Source organism: Cornus florida, unplaced genomic scaffold, assembly GCF_030987335.1.
Source record: "Cornus florida cultivar Cherokee Brave unplaced genomic scaffold, ASM3098733v1 CherokeeBrave_3.0.0_Hap2_Chr05, whole genome shotgun sequence".
In the NCBI taxonomy this organism is placed as follows: Eukaryota; Viridiplantae; Streptophyta; class Magnoliopsida; order Cornales; family Cornaceae; genus Cornus; species Cornus florida.
Window position 1 is genome coordinate 90625358 of NW_026775575.1, and position 25860 is coordinate 90651217.

Genomic DNA, 25860 nt, shown 5'->3' on the forward strand with positions numbered 1-25860 from the left:
GATTGGCTGAAATCCACCAGGAATCCACTACTAGGGTTTGATGGAAAGCGAGTGGAGTTCGTCGGTACGGTGGAGGTAGCGGTACATGCTGCCGAGAGGGTATTGATGGAAACCTTTGTGGTTGTTGAAATTCATCCCTCTTACAATCTTTTGATGGGCAGAGGGTGGATCCACAGAGTTCAAGGTGTTCATTCCACTCTGCATCAGGTAATGAGATGCCTGAGGCCAGACGGAACCAAAGTGATTGACATTCATGGAGACCAGGTTGCAGCTAAAGAATGTTATTCTGTAACACTGAAACATGCCGGAAAGGGGAAAGCTCCCATTCGTTCAGCAAGTCCGAGATAGCAATTACAGGAGCCTCCCTCCAAGCAGAGTGGAGAGGAGTAGCCAGTAGGCTTGACTGAGGAACCCCTGTTTGATGTGCATATCGATCAGTTCCGACCGGAACGGACAACCAGAGTGGGGGAACGACTCGTTGAGGAGGAAAAGCAGGAATTAGTTGATTTTTTGTCTCAAAACGCAGATGTGTTTGCATGGAGTCACCTAGACATGCCAGGGATCGATCCTTCTGTATCTTGTCACTCGTTGAACGTTAACCCCAATGTAAAACTTGTAAAGCAGAAGCAGCGACGGTTTACCCCCGAGCGCAACCGAATTATTACCGAGGAAGTTGACAAGTTGCTTGATGCGGGGTTTGTAAGAGAAGTGTACTACCCTGACTGGTTATCGAATGTGGTCGTTGTGCAGAAGAAAAATGGGAAATGGCACGTATGCATTAATTTCACCAATTTAAACAAAGCCTGTCTGAAGGATAGCTTCCCGCTGCCAAAGATTGATCATATGGTGGATGCAACTACTGGATATGAACGCTTGACCTTTTTAGATGTTTATTCAGGTTATAATCAGATCCCTATGGACCCCGCTGATGAAGAAAAAACTTTTTTCGTTACCGAACGCGGGACGTATTGCTACAAAGTTATGCCATTCGGACTGAAGAACGCCGAGGAAACTTACCAAAGACTTATTAGCAAAATTTTTAAGGAACAAATAGGGAAGACAGTGAATCTTACATTGATGACATGGTGGTAAAAAGTAAGAAGAAAGCTGATCATGTGAAGCATCTGCGAGACGTGTTTGATGTGTTGAGGCGATATGGAATGAAGCTCAATCCGACCAAGTGCTCATTCGGTGTAAGTTCAGGCCAATTCCTAGGGCACGTGGTTAATCTTAGAGGCATCGAGGCAAGCCCTGCCCAAGCCGATGCTCTGACTAAGAATGCCGAGCCGACGACAGTCAAAGAAGTGCAAACACTTACGGGACGGATTGCTGCACTGAGCCGGTTCATTTCCAAATTGTCAGATCGATGCAAACCATTTTTTGACACAATACGAAGCCACGGCAGGCAGGTTTGGGGGGATGAACAGCGCTTGGCATTAACTGCTCTGAAAAAGTATATGCAGAACCTTCCGGTACTGTCAGCTCCAGAATCGGGCGAAAAGCTAATTTTATATCTCGGAGTATCCAGCATCGCGACAAGTGGCGTTCTGATCCGCTACGCAGAAGGGAAGCAATATCCAGTGTTCTATGTTAGCAAGACAATTACAGAGGCCGAAAGACGTTATTCAAAGGCAGAGAGGGTGATACTCTCGCTAGTGCATGCGAAAAGAAAGCTCAAGCATTATTTTGAATCTCATCCTATCATCGTTCTCACCACTTTCCCTATCAGAATAATCCTGCACAAACCAGATCTCTCAGGAAGAATGACGAAGTGGGCCATAGAGTTAATCTCATTTGATATCACATACGAACCTAGAACAGCAGTCAAAGGGCAAGTGGTGGCAGATTTTTTACTAGAATGTGATTCAGAGGACGTGGAGGAAGATCTTTGTGGTTGCTAATTAATGGAAACTCTTCGTTGATCGATCCTCAAATCAGATGGGTGCAGGCATTGGGATCAAACTGCAGACGCCAGAAAGTACAGCCTTAAGCCAAGCGCTTCGGCTTGAATTCGGAGTCACGAACAATGAGGCAAAGTATGAAGCGTTGCTGGCAGGAATTAAGCTTGCCAAGGAGCTTAAGGTCAGGAATTTGAATGTTTTTAGTGACTCACAGTTAATTGTTCGGCAGGTGAGGGGTGAGTATGAAACCAAGGATGAAACGATGGAAACATATCGTTCTGCTGTTATGCGGGAGGCCAAAAACTTTAAAAAAAATTAAATTCATTCAAATTCCAAGGGAGTATAACGAAGATGCCGACCGGCTAGCATGTAGTGCCTCGGGTTCTGGAGAAACATTGGCAAGGGTGATTCCAATGGGAATATTAAACCAGCCATCCATTTTCGAAGAACCTTTAGGCTCGGATGCTTGGCAAGTGAATGTTATTCCATATGAGCCAAGCTGGATTGATCCGATCATAACTTACATCCGAGATGGTACTCTGCCTGAGCAAAGAGATGAGGCTAGGAAAATCAAAGTGAATGCTGCGAAGTACGCCGTAGTGCATAACCAGTTGTACAGAAGATCTTTTTCCGGACCGTACTTAAAATGTGTTACCCCCACAGAGGCTCGGCAAATACTACAAGCTATTCACGAAGGTGTATGTGGAAACCACTCAGGGGGGAGATCTTTAGCGCACAAAACAATGGCGCAAGGGTACTTCTGGCCGAACATGTCGCGAGACTCGGAAGAATTGTCCAGAAGGTGCGATAAGTGCCAAAGGTTCGGACCACTGATTCACCAACCACCTGAAGACTTGCACGTAATGGCCACACCATGGCCTTTCGCACAGTTGGGGATGGATGTAGTTGGTCCTCTACCAACTGCCAGAGCTCAGAACAAGTATGTGCTGCTGGCTACAGATTACTTTACTAAGTAGGTGGAAGCAGAGCCATATCCGAGCGTTACTCAAACTCATGTAAGACGATTCATTTGGAGTAATATTATTTGCCGATTTGGTGTTCCGAGGTCAATCGTCATGGATAATGGGACCAACCTTGACAGTAAGCAAGTAAGAGAGCTGTTGGAGGAATATGGAATTAATCAAAAGCTGGTGGCAGCGAGTCACCCACAGGCCAATGGACAGGCGGAAATTACAAATAGAACAATCTTTACTTGTATCAAGAAGAAGCTAGAAGAAAAGAAAGGAAGGTGGTTAGATGAACTACTGAACGTCCTATGGGCCTACAGAACGACCCCAAGACGACCGACCGGAGACAGCCCATTCACCATGGCGTATGGTACCGAGGCAGTTATACCAGTCGAGCACTTAGTGCCGACTGTTCGAAAGTAAAGCACAGAGACTTTAGACCAGGTGATCTGGTTCTGAAAAAGAAGGTGGGGATAGTCAAAAAGATGATGCCACCATGGGAAGGCCCATACAGAATTGTAGAAGCTATAGGAAAGGGGGCATATACCTTAGAAACCATGGCCGGAAGGCTGGTTAACAAGCCTTGGAATGCTACTTCTCTGAAGAGGTATTATCAATAAAAAGTTGAGATTCAATACTTAATTTTGTTCATTTTCAATTGAACACAGTCGAATGTACAAGTTTCTGAGATTTATAAAGATTATATTCCTCTTTAAAAGGTTGAGCAAAGTAAGTGGCAGCTGGCACTATGAGCCGAACGCCAAACACTTGCCAAAAAAAAAAAAGAGGGCCAAGTGGCAAGTGGCATTCTAGCCGAGCGCCAGGCGCCTGAGCAAAGTAAATGGCAGCTGGCGCTATGAGCCGAACGCCAAACACTTGCCAAAAAAAAAAAAAAGAGGGCCAAATGGCAAGTGGCATTCTAGCTGAGCGCCAGGCGCCTGAGCAAAGTAAGTGGCAGCTGGCACTATGAGCCGAACGCCAAACACTTGCCAAAAAAAAAAAAAAAAAAGTTTACATAAAGAGCTTGATCAGAAGTCGGCCATCTCATTAATAAAGTTCAAAGAGTTACAAAAAAGATGAGGTGTAAAGATGGCGAATATACAAAATTCAGTACATTAAAAAAAAAAAAAAAGAGTTCTAACTAAGAGGCGTTTGCCTCGTCAGCCTCTTGATGGTGCTGGACTGTCTCCTCATTATTGTTGGTATCACCATCCTCACGAGGTGGAGAGTCGAGGTGAATGACAGAATCGTTCTGTTGAGTCCTACCCTCTATAGCGTGGGAAGAATCATTCTGCTGAGGGTTATCTTCAGCAGTAATAACAGATGGAGTCACGGTGGACAGAGGAAGAATGTCCAAAGTCAGAGCAGCATAAGGAGTAGGAGTGATCCGAGAAGAGGCAATCTCTTGGCATTCATCAAATATGCCCTCAGCAGCGGTGGAGTCTGGATCGGCATAAACACCAGGAGGGTCAATATCCAGTTCTTTGTCAACATTATCAGGGGTAGAACCGGTCTGACCCTCATCCGGAAAACGATCGGCATAACCCTCTCGAAACCCCTGAGCATATCTGAGGGCTCCAACTCTAGAAAAACGAGCATGCAGAGCTAGCATACCACCGTTTACCCTACTGATGGTATCGAGTAAAGTGTTGCGCTCGTCCAAGGCCCTTTTCTCAAAGGCCATCCGAGCGGATTGCTCATCACTCAGAAGGCGTAACAGTTCTTCCTTTTCAGCCTTAAGGGATTCCCGTTCGGTATGCCAGACACTCTTTTCGAGCTGCAATGCATTCCTCTCATCCTGAAGAGAGTCAGTGTAATACCCCTAAAATTAAAAAGGATATAATTGAGATTTTACTATTTATTTTAAGTGTTTTATGTGTTTAGGTTTAATTGATTAAATTATTTGTTCGTTCTTTATTTGATTTAATTGTTTAGTCTTTAATTAATTTAATTGTCATTTAGGTTGTTTTTGAATTGTTTTGTTGGTTAATTATTTTATGTAATTTAATTGTGGTTTTAATTAATTGGTTAATTGTTTTTTTTATTTTATTTAATTAAATAGGTTAAATTATTAGGGTTTTGTCTCTTTACTGTCACGTTTGAATAAAGCCGCCTTGTTTAATTAAGCCGCTTTAGAGATGTAAGGAATTGTTGATTTCCGTCTCTACGATTAAAGTAGAATTAGGGTTAATATCTTTTCCTAAGCCTATAAATAAAATAATAAGGGTCTGCTTAGGGTTGTAAGCACAAACCTTATTCACGAATAGTGAAAATACAGAGAGTGAAACAGAGAGTTTAAGGGAAAAACTGAAGGGGAGGAAGGTAGGGTTTGAGCCAAAGATTGTAAACCAGACTAAGGAGGAAGCTTGAGGGCTGTTTGAGAGTTAGAACTGGAGCAGAGGAATCCTTGACGGCGATCACGATCGTCGGAAAGTCTAGGAAGAAGACGACGTTGAAAGGTTTCAAACCGAAACCGAAAGGCAAGTTCTTTTCTTCCTCCTTCCCTTTGGCTTGTGTTCTGTGCACCTAGATAGTCTCTAGGGTTTAATAAATCAGGAACTAGAATTTACATGGTTAATATATGCTATATTGATGGCTGTTCGTTGTTGAAATTAAATCTGTTACAATTCGTGCAAGTCTGTTTTGTTTTGTTTTCTTAAAGCATGTAAATTCTATTGGAATTTTAGTTACTGTATTTTCTTTCAACAACTGTAAACGAATGATTGGGATGCTACTGGGATTAGATAAGACTCCTAAGTTCAGTAGTGAAGAGGAACAGAGGGGATTGGAATGGAATTGATATTGCAAAATAGTTTCAGTTTTATTCCTAAAGCATGTTTCGTTTCGGTAACAAATTTAGTTTTAATTTGATTTCAACTTTTGTAAACGAATCATGGGAGTGTTACTAGGGTGTTATAAGATTCTTAAGATGAGTTTTAGAAATCAACAGAGTGGTAGGGATGGTCCAGAGACTGAACAAACAGATTGAAATGAAGCACCGGGGATTGAAGGCTCTCAAAGGAGGTGAGAGCCGGCTCCATAGAAGTGGGAGCCGGCTCCCACAACAAGTAGAGCCTGCTCTAAGGAGTCCTAGAGCCGGCTATAGGCTGAAAAAGAGCCTGCTCCAAAATTTGGAGTAGGCTCCCTTTTTATTTTACGATTTGTTTTAATTTTTTCTTAATTTTCTACGTACTGTGCTTACTATTGGAGCATGGGTTTTAAATCTGTTGGGTCTGGGGTTCCACAGAGAGTTTAGAAGGCTGAATTTGGGTGTTATTAGGACCTTAAATTGATTAGGGTTTAATTCTAAATTGTCGGGACAAACAGTGTAAAAATTAAGACACTCCCTATGTTGCTAACAAATGGAAGATAAATTAATTGTTGAATTAAATTTCAGCAATTTGATGGAATATAATGTGTTTATAAAACTTATTTTAGAATGCATTCAAGTGCATGATAAGGTCATTTAATTATTAATTTTGATCTATGCATGCTTAGGAGGCTAGTTGCTGAATTATTAAATCGTTTCCTGCAACTATATGGTTAATGCTTGAATTTAAATTGCTGAAATATTAAACAATCTTCTGAAATTGTTTTAGCAATTTATTGGATAATAATAGGATTATTTAACCTATTCACATGCATGATGGAGTCCCTGACATATTAAATTTGGTCTATGCATGCTCTGGATGTTAGTTGTTGATTTATTAAATCGTCTCCTGCAACTATATGGTTAAATACTTGGATTTAAATTACTGAAGCTTTAAATATTTTTCTGCAATTATTTGGATGGTGGTTTTTGGGTCTGTAAATTATTGAACTGTTATATATGTTGTAATTTACATGGATATGGAGGATTGTATGTACCGGTATGGGATGGTGACATATTAGGGACGGTTTAGCTCAAAACGCATAAACCTAACCTGATGGATTAATGGAATGGATTGAAAGATATCGAATCCTAATTGTGACTAAGTCAGATTAGCTGTAACCAAGTTGGATGACTTCTTGGATTAACGGATGGTAGTTAAGTCATATCAACTGAATAAGTTGAGTGACTAACTAGTTGGTTTATTGTATGTCAGTTTAATAAATAGTTGAACTGCATACCCTGGATTTGGACGGACTTTATATATATGTTTATGGTACCACGAATTGAGCTTGAGTCTCAGACTCGTTGGTTAGGGTGCATATATGCAGTGGATGCATAACTGGCTATAATAGGTTGAGGTGTACCCTGTTAGGTCTAGGTACTCATGCCCACCTTTGGGTGCGTTTTTGCATGTTGCCTTCTATTCAGGTTGAGACCCCTACATAGTCCAGTGAATGTCCCTTAGTGTGGATATTTATATATGTATGGACTAGATAGCTATTGCTGAGATGTCTAGGGTGTATCTGCGTATCGGGTCACTGTCTGGATTGCAGTTATGATAGAACTTGCATGTGGGCCTGACCCACTCTTATTTTTACAGCTGTTCATCAGTTCCAGGCTTAGAGCTTGATCGTGCTGAGCAGATACAGTTATTCACTCCACCGACGACGTAGGAGTATTTTTTTCTCATTATGATCGTTGGTTGTCTTTGCAGTTGTTCATGTTCAGTATTGGAATATTTTTAGTAGGGGTCCACGAGATGGATTCCCGAGTTGTATTAGAAGTAAAGGAGAAGTTGGTGTATTCAAACTAGTTCTTGCATATAAAGTTTATTCGGAGGTTTTTTTTTCCATTAAAGGATTTTCATTTTAGTTCTTTTCAGCAAAATTTTATTTATTCCTGTTTCCTATATTGTATTCTGTGTTCGTTAAATTGCTAATTGATTTGATATCCTTGGGTTATCGGGCGTGGGCTTGGCCAACCCGCATCCGGAAATCCGGGGGTATCACAGTCAGTCTCCTTCTTCAGCGAATCCCTCTCCTTTTTAATCTTACCAAGCTGAACCATTAACCCGGTCTTCTGAGCAGCCAAATCATCGTTCTCCTTGTTCGCTGCATTAAGGCTGTCAGAAAGCGCACGGACCTTGGCATTCACAAGCTCAACTTGTTTCTGCATAGCCATCATCCCGTACAGGGTCTGTAGAGATATACAGGACAACTGGTTAAGCCGAGCAGATGGTTAGAAGAAAATAAGTGTAAAGACTGTGTAAAGACTTATTGACTAAGGGACAGAAGTTACCTCCATGGCGGATAAGGGAAATCGGCTGAACACTTCCATCTAAGACAGACCTTTGGCTACCTCAATGTCCTTGGGAGTCCACATGCTCCTGTAGTAAGCCATTGCGGTCTGACCATCCTTGAACATGGTCTTGGTCGGTTTAACAGACGATCCGTCTGTTCGAATGAAGCGAGGGTTCCATGGCGCCGTTCTTGAAGCGGAGGCATGCCCAGAAGGGGTAGGGGGCCTAGTCTGAGGAGGTCTCGCTAGGGATATCACATTAGGCCCAGAGGGCCTAACCCTCTGAGACAAAGGAACATCGTCGACGCTGAGGGCACTATCAGGTTGGTGCCTTTTTCCTCTTGCCTTTTCCCGTGCGGAAGCACTAGTAGAACCAGGAGGATTGCTGACAGAAGGGGTAACGCTCGGACTGACGGTCGCTGTGTTAGCGACCGGGTCAGCAGCCGTCACGGATGGATCGGTGGAAGGAATGGTATCAGAAAGGGTAGCAGAGGAAGATGCTGAAGCTGGTGAAGAATTTGATGCAGGGGTGATAACAGGCCTGGGGCAGTTTTCTTCCTGCCGAAGGAAGGGATCTGGAGTTGGCTCATTGTTTTGCCGAGGACTGAGATATCGAAGAGATTGTCTGAGGTGAGGAGGTCCGAGCAGGAGGGAACGTTGGTCAGAACGTACTGCTTCAGGTAGTTATCCCTATCCTTGCACACACCGTAGCTCAAATCATCATAAGGAATGCCTAAGGAATGGAACAAGAAAGTACAAAAATGAGGAATGCAAATCTCGCAAGGACAGTCACTTTTATGATTTTTATATTTCTTATAAAAAGAGACAGAGCACTCTCCAAAAGTGCTCGGGATAGGGAAATCCTCCGCAGCTGGAGAGAACTAGGCTCCCCTAACCCCAATTATATTTTTCCTCCAACCCTTCTCGGATTTGATTTTATCCGTGCAGATGGACCTCTTCTCAATGGGGAAAAAGTGGTAAAATGGTTCATCAGTTCTAATCTTGCTAACCTTGTAACAGAGGAAAAGATCTACGAGGTCCAGATCCAGACCTCTGTCACGAATCAGGAGTAGCATAACAGACAAAATCTTAAGGAAATTTGGGTTTATTTGCAAAGGGGAAAGATTTAGCTTGTTGAAAACATAGCAAAAGAAGGGATGCAAAGGAAACCTAAGGAGATTAAGATGGAGGAGTGAAAACAGGACCTCGCCGGGAAGAAGGCCAGCACCGGTTCTAATTTCACCTCTCGGGGGCAATTTCTAATTTCTACATCGTCAGGGAGGTGAAGTTTCATGCGAAGAATGTCTAGATCTACTGTCATGGTGAGAATAAATGAAGATTTCGAGGAGGAGAAAGAAGTCTTCCAAAAGAAAAATGCAAATGAAACTAACCTCAGAGAGTGAGAACGGCAAAAAGTACTGCAAGGCCACTGGAAGGAGGATCTTTTGTAAGAGATCGCCGGAGAGAATTCAAACAACAGAAAGTGAGATGGAGACGGTAAAGAGGATCGATGGAACATCTATGAAGCTTATAAAGACAAGGTGAGCCCAAGGGCCGAGGAGTCAGGAAAGCGATGAGTTTTTTGAATCTCGAAACGCCGACCCCTAAATCTAACCGTCCATTCTCCCACGCGATCTTCTCGAGCCGTCAGGTCATGATTAGCAGCTTCTAATAATTACTCCCTAATCAATAAGGGGTAATTATGGGGACAGTTGAGGATGCAGCAAGTGGCATCGGCCGGATATAGTTCGCTGGAACGGGATCGGGTCGAACAATTGAAGTATGGCCCATGCCAAAGCACCTCGGAATGGGCCGAACCTGGAGGATCCACCGAGGAAGATCAGACCCAGAAGGAAGAAAACTTTTGAATATAGGCCCAATGTAATCAGTTAACAATAATAATTGTAATGGTCTATAAATAGACCATTACAGGTGGATAAGGGAGGAGAATTTTTTGGATTCTATTGAAGGGTAAGAATTCTAGAGAGAGAAAGAAGAAACGAATTCTTGCATCTTCAACTCATTTGTGCAATGTGATAAATTCTGTCTAGGCATGATGTGATTGCACAAGCTCTTAATAGCCAAGAAATATAACAATAATTTCATCCTGTTTCAGTTTTACATTATCTGATTTTTTTTTTTTAATTAGTTTAAAAAACTATTTGATTGACTGAAAGTAATTTTTTACAAACGAATTTAAATAAAAATAATTTTTGAGATCACTTTAATTTTAATTAATTTGGAACATATATATATTTTCTTTTTCACCTGAAATTTGCTTGTAGAGCACTAAACCAAATATCAACTTTTTTATTTCTGAATGGTAACCAAATATCAACTTTGATCATCAATCAAAATTTCATTTTCATTTGGTGTCCAACCGTCTATCATGCTTGGTGTCCAACCGTCTATCATGCTTGAAAACTGACTGGTTAAGTGTATACTGGTGTCAAATGGCTATGCATTTACGAATGGTGTTGGGACAAGTGGACAAGTGGACAAGCTATGGTTAAACATTAGAATACTACTATTTTTTAAGAAAAACCTAAGACAAATCCAAGTGGTGACTTTTTGTGGTATTGTCAGTATGTGCCTTCAAGTTCTCCCATAGCCGTCCCTGTAACAATCTTTTCCCTCCTCAAATTAAGGGCAGCCTATAGTCCCGGCACCACTAAAATCAGTTTTTTTTTTAATTTTTTTTAATTTTATTTTATGTGCTTCTGAATTTAATTAGAGTTTAACTGAGAGTCTAAAAAGTACGGAGACTTTTACGATTTACTAGAGCAATGTATACGTATTGAATAAGTATCCGATGTTAATATTTTTTTATATTTACAAATATGTGTATGATACTTCGTAAGCATATCAATAATTTTAAAATATATTTTTAAATTTTTAACACGTATCTGATACTTCTCAAATATTTCGACTATGTACTCAATACTTTTCGGATAATTCATAACATATTTTTAATAAGTTTTGAATATTAAAATGTAATTTTTTCAATAATAATTACATTAATAAAATTGCTAAGAAAAGTTCAAAATTTCGTAAGTGATAACTAAATATAGATATGCTTGTTTTTATGTACCGTGAAATGAACTCTTATGTTATATTAATGATTACATTTAAATTTATTCTATTACATGAAATTGATTAAAAAAATGTATTTTTTGTATTTAAAAAATGTATTTTTTTTTTGTATTAAAAAAATGTATTTATAATTATTATCTTTTGACGTATCTCGTTGTACCTGTATCTTATTTTAAAATTTGTCGTATCATATCATTTTTGCATTCCGTATCCGTGCTTCCTTAGAGCTCATAGTTCAACTATTCTCTTGCTAGATAGGATTGTAACTCAGGCAAGTTAGAGGTACAACTCAAATCCAACTTGAAATATAAAACGTTTTAACCCTAATTCGACCTTAAATTTTAACTATTCAACTGGAAATCAACTCATCCTTGAATTATTAAACTCGAATTTAGGGTTTGAAAGTCAGGTTAATTCGAGTTGTACATATGGCCAATCTCCATATTAAATATTTAATTAATGTGATCTTGAGCTCGTTTCATATTAGAATACTCTTAAGCACACATTTTTAAAAAAATTAGCAAAATAATTATCCTACAAAAAATGTATACCTTTCCATTTTTTGCTGTCCAAAATACTTGTTTTAATTTAAAATCCAATGTTCTATTTTTTTAATATTTCTAATTTAATATTTTTTTTAATACCATAGAAGGGTGTATTTCATTCTCTACCACTATGATAAAAATAAAAATAAAAACTACACCCCAAAAAAGTTAGATTATAAAAAAGGGTCATTTTCTTGTGAGGAAATGTTGGCTAGTAATATGCAATAAATTAAAATTCAAACGAAGTTCGTTAAAACAAAAAGTGATCATAATTTGAATGATAATATAATTAATATATATATATATATATATATATCAAATTAATATTAAAAATTGATTCGAATTGAGTTCGGATTACCGACACCTTATTTCAATTTTAAATTTAATTAAGCTCGAATTGATATTTTTTAAGTCAAATTCAACCATAATCGGAAAAGTAGATATCCAAATTCGTAAAAATTCAAATTGGACTTGAGCTAGCTTTGAGTTGACCCGCCAAATTGCACCCCTAATGCTAGCTAGCTAGAGGGTTCTTCTTTCTCTCTTCAAATAAGATTAAACAAAAGATCTCGATAAATATGATGTGAAAGTTTGGAGAAGTTAGAAATGTCTTATTCAACTTGACACGAGCAATGTTAATGAGTCAAATCACTCTTTTAGCATAAATCAGAAATATCTCACTCATAATAACTTGCAAGTAATTGAATAGGGGAGTTGCCAATTGATGGAACACCTGTGAGGCTGTGATTGAAATGGCCGACCAACCCATCAATTGTGAGGCTACTAATTATAGGTTACACCATCACTTTACCCCATTAGCAGGGAACTCAAACCGGTGTGTGTTGATTGATACTAAGTACTTCTACCTAAATTACACAATTTTTTTTCGATGAATATCGCTTTCATGTTCCGAACGAATTTTTATTTTTATACTTTGTGCATATTTTGGCTCAAATTTTTACTATTTATAACCTAATTTTGCAATTCTCACGCTCCCGCTCTCGAATTCGCTCTCACCCTCACTCCCACTTTATGTGACTTAGCTTCTACCCATTTTGAAGAGCTTATGGCTTATAATCCGTGTTTTTGTAGTCGTTATCTCTGTGATTTTACCCTAAGTAGTGCTATTTAGCCGATAAATAAAAACCTATCACTTTATCAAGTTTTCGTGGTTATCTATTTGTCAAATATATAATGGAATCTATTTTAAAATATAAGGTAATTAATTATTTAAAAAGTTGTAGTTTATTTTTTAGTATCTTTGTTGACTATAAAAGTTTCAATCACCATGTATATTAAATTATATATATATATATATATATATATATATATATATATATCACATCGAATTTGAATCCCTAACGCATTGATTCTTAAGATTAGATAGATATTTGTTTATTAATATAAATGATCAAAACTAATGATCTACGTGACTCCAGAAACAAAAACAAAGAGAGGAATTTAAAGAAAAATTACAATGCATTGAAAAATTGAAAAATATTGCAGTTTTTGCTCTAGATTTTGTACCAATCAAATTCTTCCATTTGAGTACCATGAAAGACACTATGAAAACGAAAAAGAAAATAATACGTTTGTGGAAAACTGAAAAGGTAAGGAAAAGAGTTATAAAAAACTGAGTAGACATGTTGTACATAATTCTTTTATTTTATAAAGCTTACCTTTTTACCAAAAAAAAAACCCTTTTACCAAAAAAAAAAAAAAAAACTAGATAAAGAAAGGAAAATTGATGTATTTCATGAAAACAAACATGAATAGTAATAATGTTTATTTAAGTTGAAATTTTATAAAAATACGTCATATTTTTACCTAGGTCAGTTTTAAGCTGGAGTATTAAGGTCATCAAAAATATCATTTCCCTGACTCCTCTGCACTATGCAGTTTAATTTCTTCTCTAGTCCTTTAATTATTCTTAAATTTAAAGTAAAAATATATTAAATGTTGACTTATCTGATGGTCCATTATTCTTGAGTTATTTAACATTTTTCAATAATCATAAAAATAGAAATTAATTTTTAAAAAATTATAAAAATTAACAAAATTACCAAATCTTGCAAGCCTGGTTGGGTTGACTAGGGATGGTAACGGGGTGGTTTTGGGCTAGTGTGCCCTCCCTCGCCCACGTCACCGTTTAAAAGTCCCCACCCCATTCTCGCCTAAAACTACTTAAATGGTGTACCTTCCCACCCATCTCTGTCTCGTTTTACTTTTTCACCATGTGGGCATCCGCCCCCGCTCCGTTTACTCCCAAAACTTCTCCTTATTTTTAATTTTTTTTTTTGCCCCTCAAATATAATTATATAACTATTAAAAAAAAATCATAAAAAAGGAAAATCAATTTACAAACATTCTATAATGGCAAAAGGATAATTTAGCGAGTGAATTTGATTTGGGGGTTTCTAGGGCTAACTATAAATACTAATAAAAATAAGGATAATTTAGTAATCTAAGCCCACTGGGTGGGGTGACCTCCCCCGCTCTTGTCTAGCACTTGCGTAGGTTTTTACTTCTAAACTCCATCTCTGTCCAAATAACTTAAACGGTTCCCCAAAATAGACATAAATGGGTGGGGTGGGTCGGGTACCCGCCCTCGCGGGACAAATTGTCATCCCTAGTTGGGACAAGGTTCTACTTTAAGTCACACAAAGCGAGAGCGAATATGGATTAGGAGCGCAAAAGCAACAAAATCTAAAATTTTGTCAGAACGGGAGCACCTCCAAAGCGCTTTGTACACTTGTATTTATTTGTGTATAAAATTAAAAAAAAAACATTTTTTAAGTGTAAATAATCTTATTTCTTTTATACTAACCAATATATAATATTAATATCAATTAAAATACAAAATTATATCATATATATATTTTTTAAGAAATGAGACCTGAAAATTCCTATATTTATTCTAAATTCTTAAAAAGAGATTGTTTAAATTTTCATACATGAAATGATTATTTTAAAGAATTATAAAATAATTAATTAATAAAAGTACAACTAAAAGTATCTATATATTTTGTTTGTAAATATATACATACACACACACACACACACACACACATATATATGTATCTATACAATGTACACACATCTAATATTTTTAGACTTAATAACAAAAAAAAAAAATGAGCAATATATGTTATTGTTTTTTAACAATTTTATTTTTTATATTTCTAACTTTTTATTTAATTTACTATAAAGTACATTTGGTTATTGTTATCAATAATAAGTTTCACATGTAGTTTTTCACAATTTCACAATTTAATGAATAAGAAATCGTTATTGAATTCATTAATTGAAAAAAATAAGTTCTCAAATATAGAAAAATTTATTCTTAGAGCACCGATTTCCACACGGAATACAAAAGCAACACCACTTTAAAAGTATTGTGTAACTTAGTATTAGAGACAGGGTATCTTAGACATTTTCAAGTAACAATTTTAGCTAGACTGTCAATCAAATATATATATATATGCTTTGAAGATATATTTTATCTTACAATCTGCAACAAAATATTTTTGGAGTACAAAAAAAAAATGGAAGAATATAGTAAATATATACAATTATTCACAAGAAACAGAGTGATACAGAGATTATTAACATGAAAACATATATTGTACATGGTAACGTACCCGTTACATTATTCTTCTGTATCTATATACCTCCTCTCTTATGCACACTATAAGTGAAAGAATAAGCAAGAACCAGCTGAGCTCCAATTCTAACCTACACCCAAAAGCTACAAGCTTGGTCCTTCAAAACCTCTCACAGACAATCAACCAAAAAAAAAAAAAAAAAAAAAGGAAGGAAAATCACATACCCAACAAATGGGGTTCTACTGTAAGCATATAGGAGACTTCCGGGGACGAACTGAAACAATCCCACTGGCAAATCTCCGACTTAATTATCCGAAAACAATCGACTAACAAGACGATTGAATTAGGCCTGTTTTGCTAAATCTCTCTCTGTTATGAATGTGCCATGAAAACCATATGGAACTCTAGACGGAAGCTGAATCGAAGCTTCTAACTGCATAGTCATGGCGTTTAGAATGTGGAGCTCCGATTTCCATGTCTTCTCGTCGTGCACGAAAGCAATGACAAATCCGTCATCTTCAGCTTCCGAGTTGGAGCCTGTAGGAAGAAACAGAGGCTCACCACCGTGCCTCTGTTCGCCGTAAATGTACTTCTTTACTTCTCCGGTGAAGAGGTCGACTTTTGCAAAGCCAGAAACTTTAGGCCAAGGCTCGGCAATGGCGAGGTAAGCGAACTGGGTTTTCCTGCCAAGCTTGTTCCGATTCACCATTCCTGCTTCTAAGTTAATTTGATCATCCGAATTGGTTATAATTGGTCGGCGTGTGGACTTACCGGTCTTCAAATTGAGTCTAATTTCGGACAAAATGCTCTGCAACCCCTCATCGCATTCGTTGAAAATGGAGTCCGGCGGAGTCATACACGACCCGATCACGACGACCTCGTCGGTCTCTGGCTCCTCCCAAGCATTCCAGAGATGGAAGCAAAAGCAATCAGGCGATTCGATCCATTTGATTTCACTAGCATCACTAGCATTCTTGTCAAGAACTCCGAATCGGGACATCTTGTTCTTGTCATACACCACCGGAGAGCCACCGCGGACCATTTCCGGCAGCTTGAACACCACCTGCTGATCTGGGATTACTACGAATTTCTCTGTTATTGCGAAATCATGCGTCATAGTTGGCTGTTCCAGGGGTATTTCGATGTCCGGTGACTTGTCACCGGACTTGGAAAACTTGAAGTACTTGAGGTATGGCTTTTGGATGACGTCGTAGCTGAGAGCGAAGAGCTCGCCGGAAACTGGGTCGAGCTTGGGGTGAGCGATCATGGTGGAATTGAGCTGATCATCGAAGTTGTATCTGCCCACTGTTTCGAGGTCGCCGGAGGGGGTGACTCGGACTTGGTACGGTAAGTCGTCCTCCGACATGGCGAGGAGGCGGCCGTTGAAGTAAACTAGGCCCGCGTTGGCAACGCCGGTGCCGTGGTGGTGATCGACGAGGCCGAACAATCCCCTAGCATAGAAGAGCATAAGCCGAGCTATGCCGGAGTGGCCGTGGAGCTCTCCAATGGCTTTGGGGAAAATTGGGCGGCCTAGAGCTCGTTCCTGGACGAGTCTCTGCGTCTCGGTGAACCGGCAAGCGTAGCTAGCCGAGCCGTTTTCGAATTTGACGGCGTGGACCATACCATCGCCGTCAAAGAAGTGGTGGCCGGCGACCGGTTCAAATAGCGGATTAGCCCCGTTTCGGACGTAGACGCCTTTAACACTTTCGGGTATTTTTCCGGTAAGCGGAAGTGAGTGCTGGACGGGCTGTTCAGTGACGGGAGCAAAATTACCTGCAATTTGAACTCCGGGATCGGCTGTTTTTGGCAGAGGATGGTGGCGCTCGCGTGCTACCATGGCGCTCTCCACGGCATCCAGGGCCATGGCTGCAGCTTTCTGTAGAAAATTCCACTGTGGAGTGGACTTAGCAATGGCTCTCTCTACCGAAAATGAAGGTGAAGTAGAGGACGAGTTTTGATCTTTTGGGCATATAGTTGTAGTGTCAGTGACAACACTAGTACCAGGTGTTTGATATTTTGAAGACTGTTTGGGAAAGTGGAGGGAAGGAGTTTGGAGAGAGCAATTTATGGTGTGAGGTTTATTAGGTTTGTTTAAAGAGATAGAGATTGGGTTGTTAGACCCCAATTTCAACTCTCTTGATGAAGAGAGGAATTTGGGCTTAACCCATGTATTTGTACTTGTAGCAGAAGACATGTCTTTGCAGTCTCTATTTTGGTTGACTAGACTCTCTCTTAATGGGTACGTAGTAATTATGTATGTTTCTTCGAACAAAGGGTTAAGGGGTCTAAGGGGGTCTAGAGAGAGAAAGTGGTGAATGATAGAGAGAGAAAGTGTGTGCAATGAGTGACGAGTGAGGTGAGGGCGAGGTTTATATAGAGTGAGAAGTGGGCTATGCCACCTCAGACATGTATGAGAATACCACGTGTTAGATGCATAGAAAGGGGACCGAAGGGAATTGAACAACACCAATGGGGCATAGCCGCTTCAAACTTTGACACGACAACCACCTCACCCCCCTCCCTAACCAATATAATATAAAAATACAATATATGTATTGATTTGATATAGTATATTATTTTATTTATATATGTAACAATTTTTGGATGACATTAACATGTTATTGGGTCTTGATACTATTTATTTAAATTGAAGAAGGAGAATGCTAGTGTTGTTAATTGTTATTGGCCCATTACATGAAAACTGTATTACAAAGGTTTTAGTTGGGTGAGTTTGGTATTACACGTCTATATAATTGTGTTGATTTTGTAAAAAAATTCTAGGTTACTATTTTTGGAGAGACACGTGCGTTTAAGTTTGGCTCGTTGAATATGACATTAACATTTTATTTTATTAAAAAGGAAAATGCTGGTGTTGTTATTGGGCCATTACGCACAAACTTTTGGGGATTTGGGGGTTTGTTGTCATTACCTTATTGGTTCATTTTAGACGTCTTTTTATCCCGCCTTCTCCCCTCTAGACACATTACACGTGGTATTAGTTTAGTCCCCTTGCTTAACCTAAAATCTAAGTCACACCAAAGGCCCCCACACGCTTGCGACCTAAATATAAACGTGGACTTGTACCAGTACATGAAGAAATATATACATATATCAATATATATATCTTCTTTGAGCATTTTGACAATGAAAAACTGCAGTTTATAGGACTCGTTTGGACGGTTAGAAGGTCAAATTGAGAAAATGACATGATTTTTCAGATTAGTTTTGATAAGTTTGTGTTTGGCTCGAAAAGACTCCCATCGGATTGGAGACACTCAAAACAGCACAACTCAAGAGCTTCGCTGCTTATGTAAAGTTGTTCTTTAACCGAATTCCATTGTTTAGGACCTTGGAATTGAATTTTTTCAAGTTTGATTATTTTGAGATTTCTATTAGAAGTTTAAATGGATTCAAATTACTCTGATTTTTCCTAAATTTTAGAGAAATTTGAATCTTGAAACATTGCTCATGTTGTTAGGGTTTTACATGTTTTGATTGATTTGTATATATACGTGTACTGCATAGAACAAAATTGTCACATTGATTAATAACGTAGCAGAGTTCTGTTTTTCCATATTTTGTGGATTTAACATGTTTATCGTTATTCAGTGAACTTTGGCTTCAACAAAAATAACAGTCAAAATGAAATGAAGGGAAAAAAAAAAAAAAAAAAACTAAATTAGAATGGTGAGTTGTACTTCTACCCAGAGATTAATGTTCGAACAAAAATGGGCAAAGTAAGACGACATATATTGAATTAAGGAATGAACGTATGCTGTTTTGGCTGGTAGTAGATTAGCATATGCATGTGATCATGTTAAGAAACTATATATTGCAGAAATCCATAAATAAATCGCTTACTCCATAATAGGGGGCAAGTGATGGTTACTGCCCTAATTATCTGCATCAATCATCTGTTTATGTGATCATTATCATTTCTTATATAAACACACACACATATTAATAAAACTATAAACATATAAAAACGATTTTCTCTCTCTCCAAGAAAATAATAATCACTTTTATTATTCTTAATATCATTATTGTTATTATTTCATTTCATATCGATCAATGGTAGGTAGAGATTCTCTGTTTTCCGCGGCAAGGACCAGCAGCACTTGTTTACTGTTAATGAGTTTCTTTAACTGCAAATCAAATGCTAACTACCATATCCACTTTTCATATTTTTTTATGCTATTAGACTATTAGTTAAATGTTTTAGAATTGGGTTTTAGTCCCCCTAGTGTCATGGATGACTCTAATCTACAAATAAAGGTGGAATATTATTATTATTTTTTTTGTTCGTTAATAAAAAAATAGAATTATAACTTATAGATATGATCTTTTTGCACATATACCTCTCAGATCACATCTTTTTTTTAAAAAATAGAACATTCTTGACCTGCCTACGTGTCCCTTCATGATGAGGATGCACTCGGTGACCTGATCTCTACTAGGTATTATTATGTAATCTTTTAGTGATCAAAATTTCAGTTTTATTATAGACTTGCAAGGAAGTTGAAATATTGGACTATGAAATCTGTTCTACCATTTGTATTGGAAGTCGCTTTTTCATTCGACGCATTGAAGCCACTTCAGTATATTAAATAGAGGAGCAACTTCAATGAATCGAATGGAAAAGTAGCTTCGACTTTTCCGTTCGGAAGCTGCACTATAAGTAAGAATAATGATAAAGCAGCTGAACATATGAGCTAATTCAAGAATGAGCCAAAAAAGAGACTTCTGCTAGTTTTACATATTTATTATTTATTGATAGTTTAATTGATAATTTTATAATTTGTAATATAATTTTTTTTTCATTTTTAGATGAAAATTCCGATATTGTAATGTGTTAAAAACATATTTAGTATCCTTTTTTAGTATGAATCTCAACATGAATAGAAGATTAATGCAAATTATCGCACTAGTAGATCCCGTGTTAATTAATTAAGTGTCCATTATCATGTGTATGGTAAAATCATAAATTAAGGATGGTGGTGGAAACGCTGAGGTTTTTAGTAAAATGCACTTTTTAAGCAATCGATATCAAATAAAAAGACTTATATTATTAATTAAGATTTAATCAGTTCATGCTTAAGCTAGATGAGTAGATGGTATGGAATTTCGATGTCTCCCTTGGTCATGAAAGCATATTTCCAACAAAAAATCAAAGATTCCCTTTGCCAACCAACTTACCTGAAAAAACTACCAACTGCAAGACACAGCAACCGAAAATCTAACTGTATTAATTTGTAACAGTAATACTGTAATAGTGTTGTGTGTGTGTGTATATATATATATATAGAAAAGATGGAAGATTCGAGAAAACAATTAATGGGTGCCCATTCTTAGAGTAGTGTTTGTAAAGGGTCAATCTCATGACAAAGTAGGGTAGGCTCCTAGGGAAGAGATAAACGGATAGATGGATAGATACATTGACAGAATATATGTATCGATACACACACATTACACATACATGTGTAGGAGAGAGTGTGTGTGTTGATATGGCTTTATCATGGCCCATTAATTTGTAAAAATTATGTAGCAAGGCACATGGAGGCATAAATAAGATCAACAAATATGAGGTGATTGGATATTTGAACAAAAAGTGGGGTCTCTGGCCTCGTTACAAGAATCTGAAAACAGTTGAATGAATACAAAATCAAAATTAAGTACAGAATTCATAATACAATGGTATGTTTGGACGTAATGAATTTATAATTGAACTTTTAGTTTAAAATTTTAACTAATTTTTTTTTTCTGATTTCAATTTTAAGGCGCTGTAATTGTGCTCCAAATGCAACATTCAATTACAAATTTTCTAAGTAATGCATGTGTATATATATTATTTTTATATCCTCACAACAGTATGTATGAAGAGAAAGAGAATAATTGGTCCAGTAATACATGCGTGCATGTGAAATTGATATATATATATATTTGGTTTAAATCTTCACAGCCATGTGACTCTCCACATTATTGGGGAATGGGGATCAGATAGGAGAATGAAGGGAAGAAATGTTCAATTGTTCATGGTGAATTAAGAGTTGGTCGGGCCCGGTGGGCCAAGATGAGGGGTCTTCTTCATGTCAGTTTCTTGTCTGGGGGCCCACATCATTTTCTAAACCCACACATGTTGGGCTTCAACTGTTCAGTTGACCGAGTAGTGTTGCCACTTGCTCATAGCCCTGTGGCCTTGCTTGGCTATTTTGAAGATTAAAGAAGGGAGGATTACATTTACACTCCTCTATTTGAAAAATGCAAAATGCAATTTTTTAATAAATAAATATAAAATCATCCTAAAACTTATTCATTTAAAAGTTGAGTATAGTGGAATGCGAATATACTATAAAAGGAACGTGACTATTAACTAGTAGGGATCATTTTGAAATAATTATAGAGTGCGTATAATAATTTTGATAAATTTTACCCACCCAAATACATTTTTAATCTTATACAGGCAATTCAAAAAGCCTGTTGTTTCTTTGTTTCTTTATTAAAGTCGTCTTTTATTAAAAGCTTTTTTTAATTATTTGAATATCTAACCTGAGAAGCTCAAGTCCCTGAGAGACCTCCATAATATAAAAATACAAAAATAAAGCATGAATATTTTCCGGGATAAGAAAATGAAAAACTATAAAATTTCCCAAAGAGCTTATTTGTCACTAAAGCTTTGGTCTAATTTAATAATTATAGATCAATTTCACAACATTATTGGAAACTTTAATAATTGGTGTAGAAAATATCGCGCTGATGCCACTTTAATCAGGAAAGGACACTTGGTTGGAGCTGCTTGTGACACCTGTACTTCATTGTGGAGTGACATTGGTCACATCCTTAATCTAGACAAACTAATTAAACGCACTTTTCTTATTTTTGGAATTGAATGGGACAAAACACTTGAACATGCCATTATTTATGATTTAAAAAGAGAATGACAAGGGCAGCAGCTCGTCCATGGTGCCCTACCCCATAGCATTCATTAATCATTCAAATTTGACATGAGATGAGGCATGAGTCTACCTCCATCTACATTCACACCTACTTTTTCTCTCCTTTTTCTTCTTATTGTATTTTATTTTATTTTATTTTGTTACGTGTTGAAATTTTTTTTACAATTTAAAAATATATTCTTATTCAATATCATACAATTTAAGCAAATTTTGTACTCAGTGTTGAGACAATAGTAAAAAATTTTGTTTTAAATTATTTTAGTTCCTAAAACACTACATGTTTTATGAAAACGATAGGTTAATGAGTTTGATCATTCCAAGTAAAATCGATATTAATTATAATATATAAATTAATGTTAAGCCTTCAATTATAAATTTTGGTATCAATTAGGAAATGCGTGTGGATAATTAAGTAGTTGTCCCCTTCCAAAAGGGTTGGTTCACATTAAATACGTGTTAGCAATCCATTGGGTATAAGATGTTAGAAATCGTCTATGATGCAGATGGTCTACTAATATTAATTTAATGTTGGTGACTTTATCTATATATATCCTTAATTAAGGTACCTTAACTAACCTCTTTTGCGGACTATATATATATATATATATAAACATGTTTGTACGTATACCAAAAAAAGTGATTAAGATATAATTATCCTGTGTTCTACATTATTTAGATAAAAAGAAAAAAAGGCTCCAATCAAAGCATGCAAAAATGGCTCCTTGTTTACGGATCTAAAACGTGAAGATTGTGACTGATTGAGTGGAAGAGAGTCAAAAGACATTCAGATATTTTCAAAGTGTTGTTTTTTACGTTAACGGTTCAACTGCTATAAACCGTCTCAAAAGAATCGGCCCTCAAAAATGTTGCCACGTATGCAAAGTAGCTAAAAGCGACCGTTGATCAATCAACGCGTTTAGGAAGACTTGCTTAGACTAAAAAGCCACGTGTAGGTACACCATACGCCAAGAAACCGACACCCGCCTTAATCAAGGGTCAAAAGCGAAACATATAAACCGACCACACTATCACTTTGTTTTTGGGGTGACAAATTATACCAATAATATTGTGACTTGTGATGTGTAAAAAGCCCCTACCAACCATATACCATCACAACATGTCTGTGAGTGGTGTCCCTGTCAATGTCACACTCCCTTGTGCATGATATTTTTAGGGTTTTGGGAATTTGCTAAGAACCAACCAACCCACCATGGAGGAACTTTCTGGTTACATTCATGCCAATGATTCATCAGGTGGGGTTTGGTGACCAATCAAAAAAAATAATTTAAGTTTTAGTGACCAGTCAAAAAAATTCATTCAACGATCCAATCTAATTCTGATGCCTATTTTAGATGAGTAATAAATTCAAAAACGATTTATGAAACTGATACATTGAAATCATTGACAATGGAGATCAATAGGTTCATTACATGATTCGTGGTAAATATTTAAGTTATTATTGTTATGAGGACATTGGTTCTTCGTTATATCAACATTTAGGTTATAATTAGCAATGATTTATTGTTACACGGTTAATGGAAAAAGCTCAAGTTATCAAGCATGGATGAGAAATAATGAATACTATTTATTTATTTAATTTAAATTTTTTTTTTTTTTGAGAGGTGAAATATTGAACACTTCCTAATATGGTGTCATTCTCACCTCTATGTGCGCTTTTACTCTCAGATTATCGGTACATTTTCTCTCTCATTTTCACTCTGTATGACTTAGATTTTATAACTTTCATTTTCCCCTTGCTCCGACTCTCGCTCTATGCGACTTCGGTTGTTAGTAAAACTTCAAGTTGTTAACCTGGAGAAAGTTGTTCATCGATCTCTCTCAATATGAAATATTCATGGATGGATATGGTTAATGGTGCTCTCTCTCTCTCTCTCTCTCTCTCTCTCTCTCTCTCTGAAGGTGAAGCAAGTATATCTATGATGGGAATGGGCCATTTAATGGCCGAATCCAACACGAAGAACGGAAACAGAGCGAGCATCAAGGCCCAACCCAAAAAAATAGACCAAACGAGAGTCATGAAACTTTTTTGTCAACTAATACTAAAGGCTCAACCAGTATAAGTTAACGCTATTTTAAGCCCAATGTTGAGTTTTAATACGAAGATACTGTCAGTCATGTATTTGGGCTTTAGTAAGTCCATTAGACTAGGCCTAGAACCTCGTTTGTCAAACACGTTCTCTCTCAGTCACTAGCCTGAAACAGAAGCCCAGCACCCAAGCTTAGCATTAACATAAATGTAAATTAATGGGAGTTTTATTTCAAGGAGTCATTGCAAAATTAATTTATCTCTCTGTTATAGTAAAACTAAAGACAATGGTCAAAAAAATTCAGATTTTGTCAACAAATCGAGGGTATGATCCTGTTAGTGACTCTACAGTGGAATTACCGGGTATATGAATTATTTGTCAAATTAATGTTAGAAAAAAAGAACTTTTGTCACAAATAATCTTAGATGTTGGAAGACAATAAACTTAACAATTGGTTTTTTTACGCTGATGTGATAATTAATTATTAAATAGAAAAAATAACTTTATTTATGTGAAAATAAAGAAAATGATACAATGTCAAAAGTACTAGCTACATTTATACAAGTTTAAAAAGTCAGACACATAAATATGGTAGGATGCGTTCGACTTTCCAACATTGTATCAATTTTTTTATTTTCACATAATGTGTTTTTAGATGTGTTAAATTTTTTCGTGGTAGTGTGATTCTTGAAACAAACCCTTAAGAAAAATTTTATTATTTTTAAATGCCGACAAAAGTCCTTAAATTTTATCTTTTAAACATAAAAGAAAACAATCAAATTTTTTTTATTGTCAACTCTTATACATTAGTAAGAGTAATACTCTTTGGGATGCACATGGTCTAGTTCCTGACGGAATTGGAATTGGAATCGGAATTGAAATCGAAATTGTTCTTAAAGGTTCTTAAAAATTGGAATTAAAATCGAAACCGGAATCGTTGAGACATGAAACCGAACTGTGAAGATCGGTCCGGTCCGATTTGGTTCCATTGTTTATTATTATTATTATTATTTTTCCAAAAAAACAGAAAAACTGATTAAAAGTAGGGAAAATTGTTACTGGAGAGGTCTTGGGTTTCTGGCTTCTTAAAAATATTGTTACAGCCCCTAAATTATGTTGGATCCTTGATTTTCGCGGATAAAATTCCTATTACAGTGTTAACCCGGGATCAGTTTGAAGACTTAGGCAAAACTACTCTGGGGATTTCAAGAATATAACTGTGTTTCTCTTCTGTTTAGTTCTCTGATATTTTCTTGGATTTGATCCTGTTAACATAATTATATTATAGCCATTGTATAGATTGTTGCCATGATCATTGTATAACCGTTGGTGATCTCTCACCTATTTATACCTCTCCTTGGACATAATTTATTTACACTTGATTATACAGAACATAATCAACATATATCTCTGTCACTCTCTTATATTCAACATGGTTTCAGAGCCATGTGTCACGCCCCACTTATGGAGGTTATGCCACGCAGGCTACACGCAGACGCTGAGGAGGACGCTGCATGGCAATTGCATGGCGAGTGGAGTTTCTAGAGTCTTCTGGAGTTGTCTGGAGTTGTGTGGAA

The 25860-nt window shown here is 37.0% G+C and overlaps 1 protein-coding gene across 1 annotated transcript; it reads right to left on the reverse strand.

The window, feature by feature from the left end:
• Positions 1-15249: 15249 nt before the first annotated feature.
• LOC132307570 (9-cis-epoxycarotenoid dioxygenase NCED1, chloroplastic) lies at positions 15250-17648 on the reverse strand. Its single transcript, XM_059805369.1, has one exon. The coding sequence runs from the start codon at positions 17474-17476 to the stop codon at positions 15626-15628; it is 1851 nt and encodes a 616-aa protein (XP_059661352.1). The 5' UTR covers positions 17477-17648; the 3' UTR covers positions 15250-15625.
• Between the last annotated feature and the right edge of the window lie 8212 nt (positions 17649-25860).

What these genes read in the sequence shown, in the direction of transcription:
- LOC132307570 (XM_059805369.1), bottom strand. Translation starts at nt 17,476, where the DNA reads ATGTCTTCTGCTACAAGTACAAATACATGGGTTAAGCCCAAATTCCTC.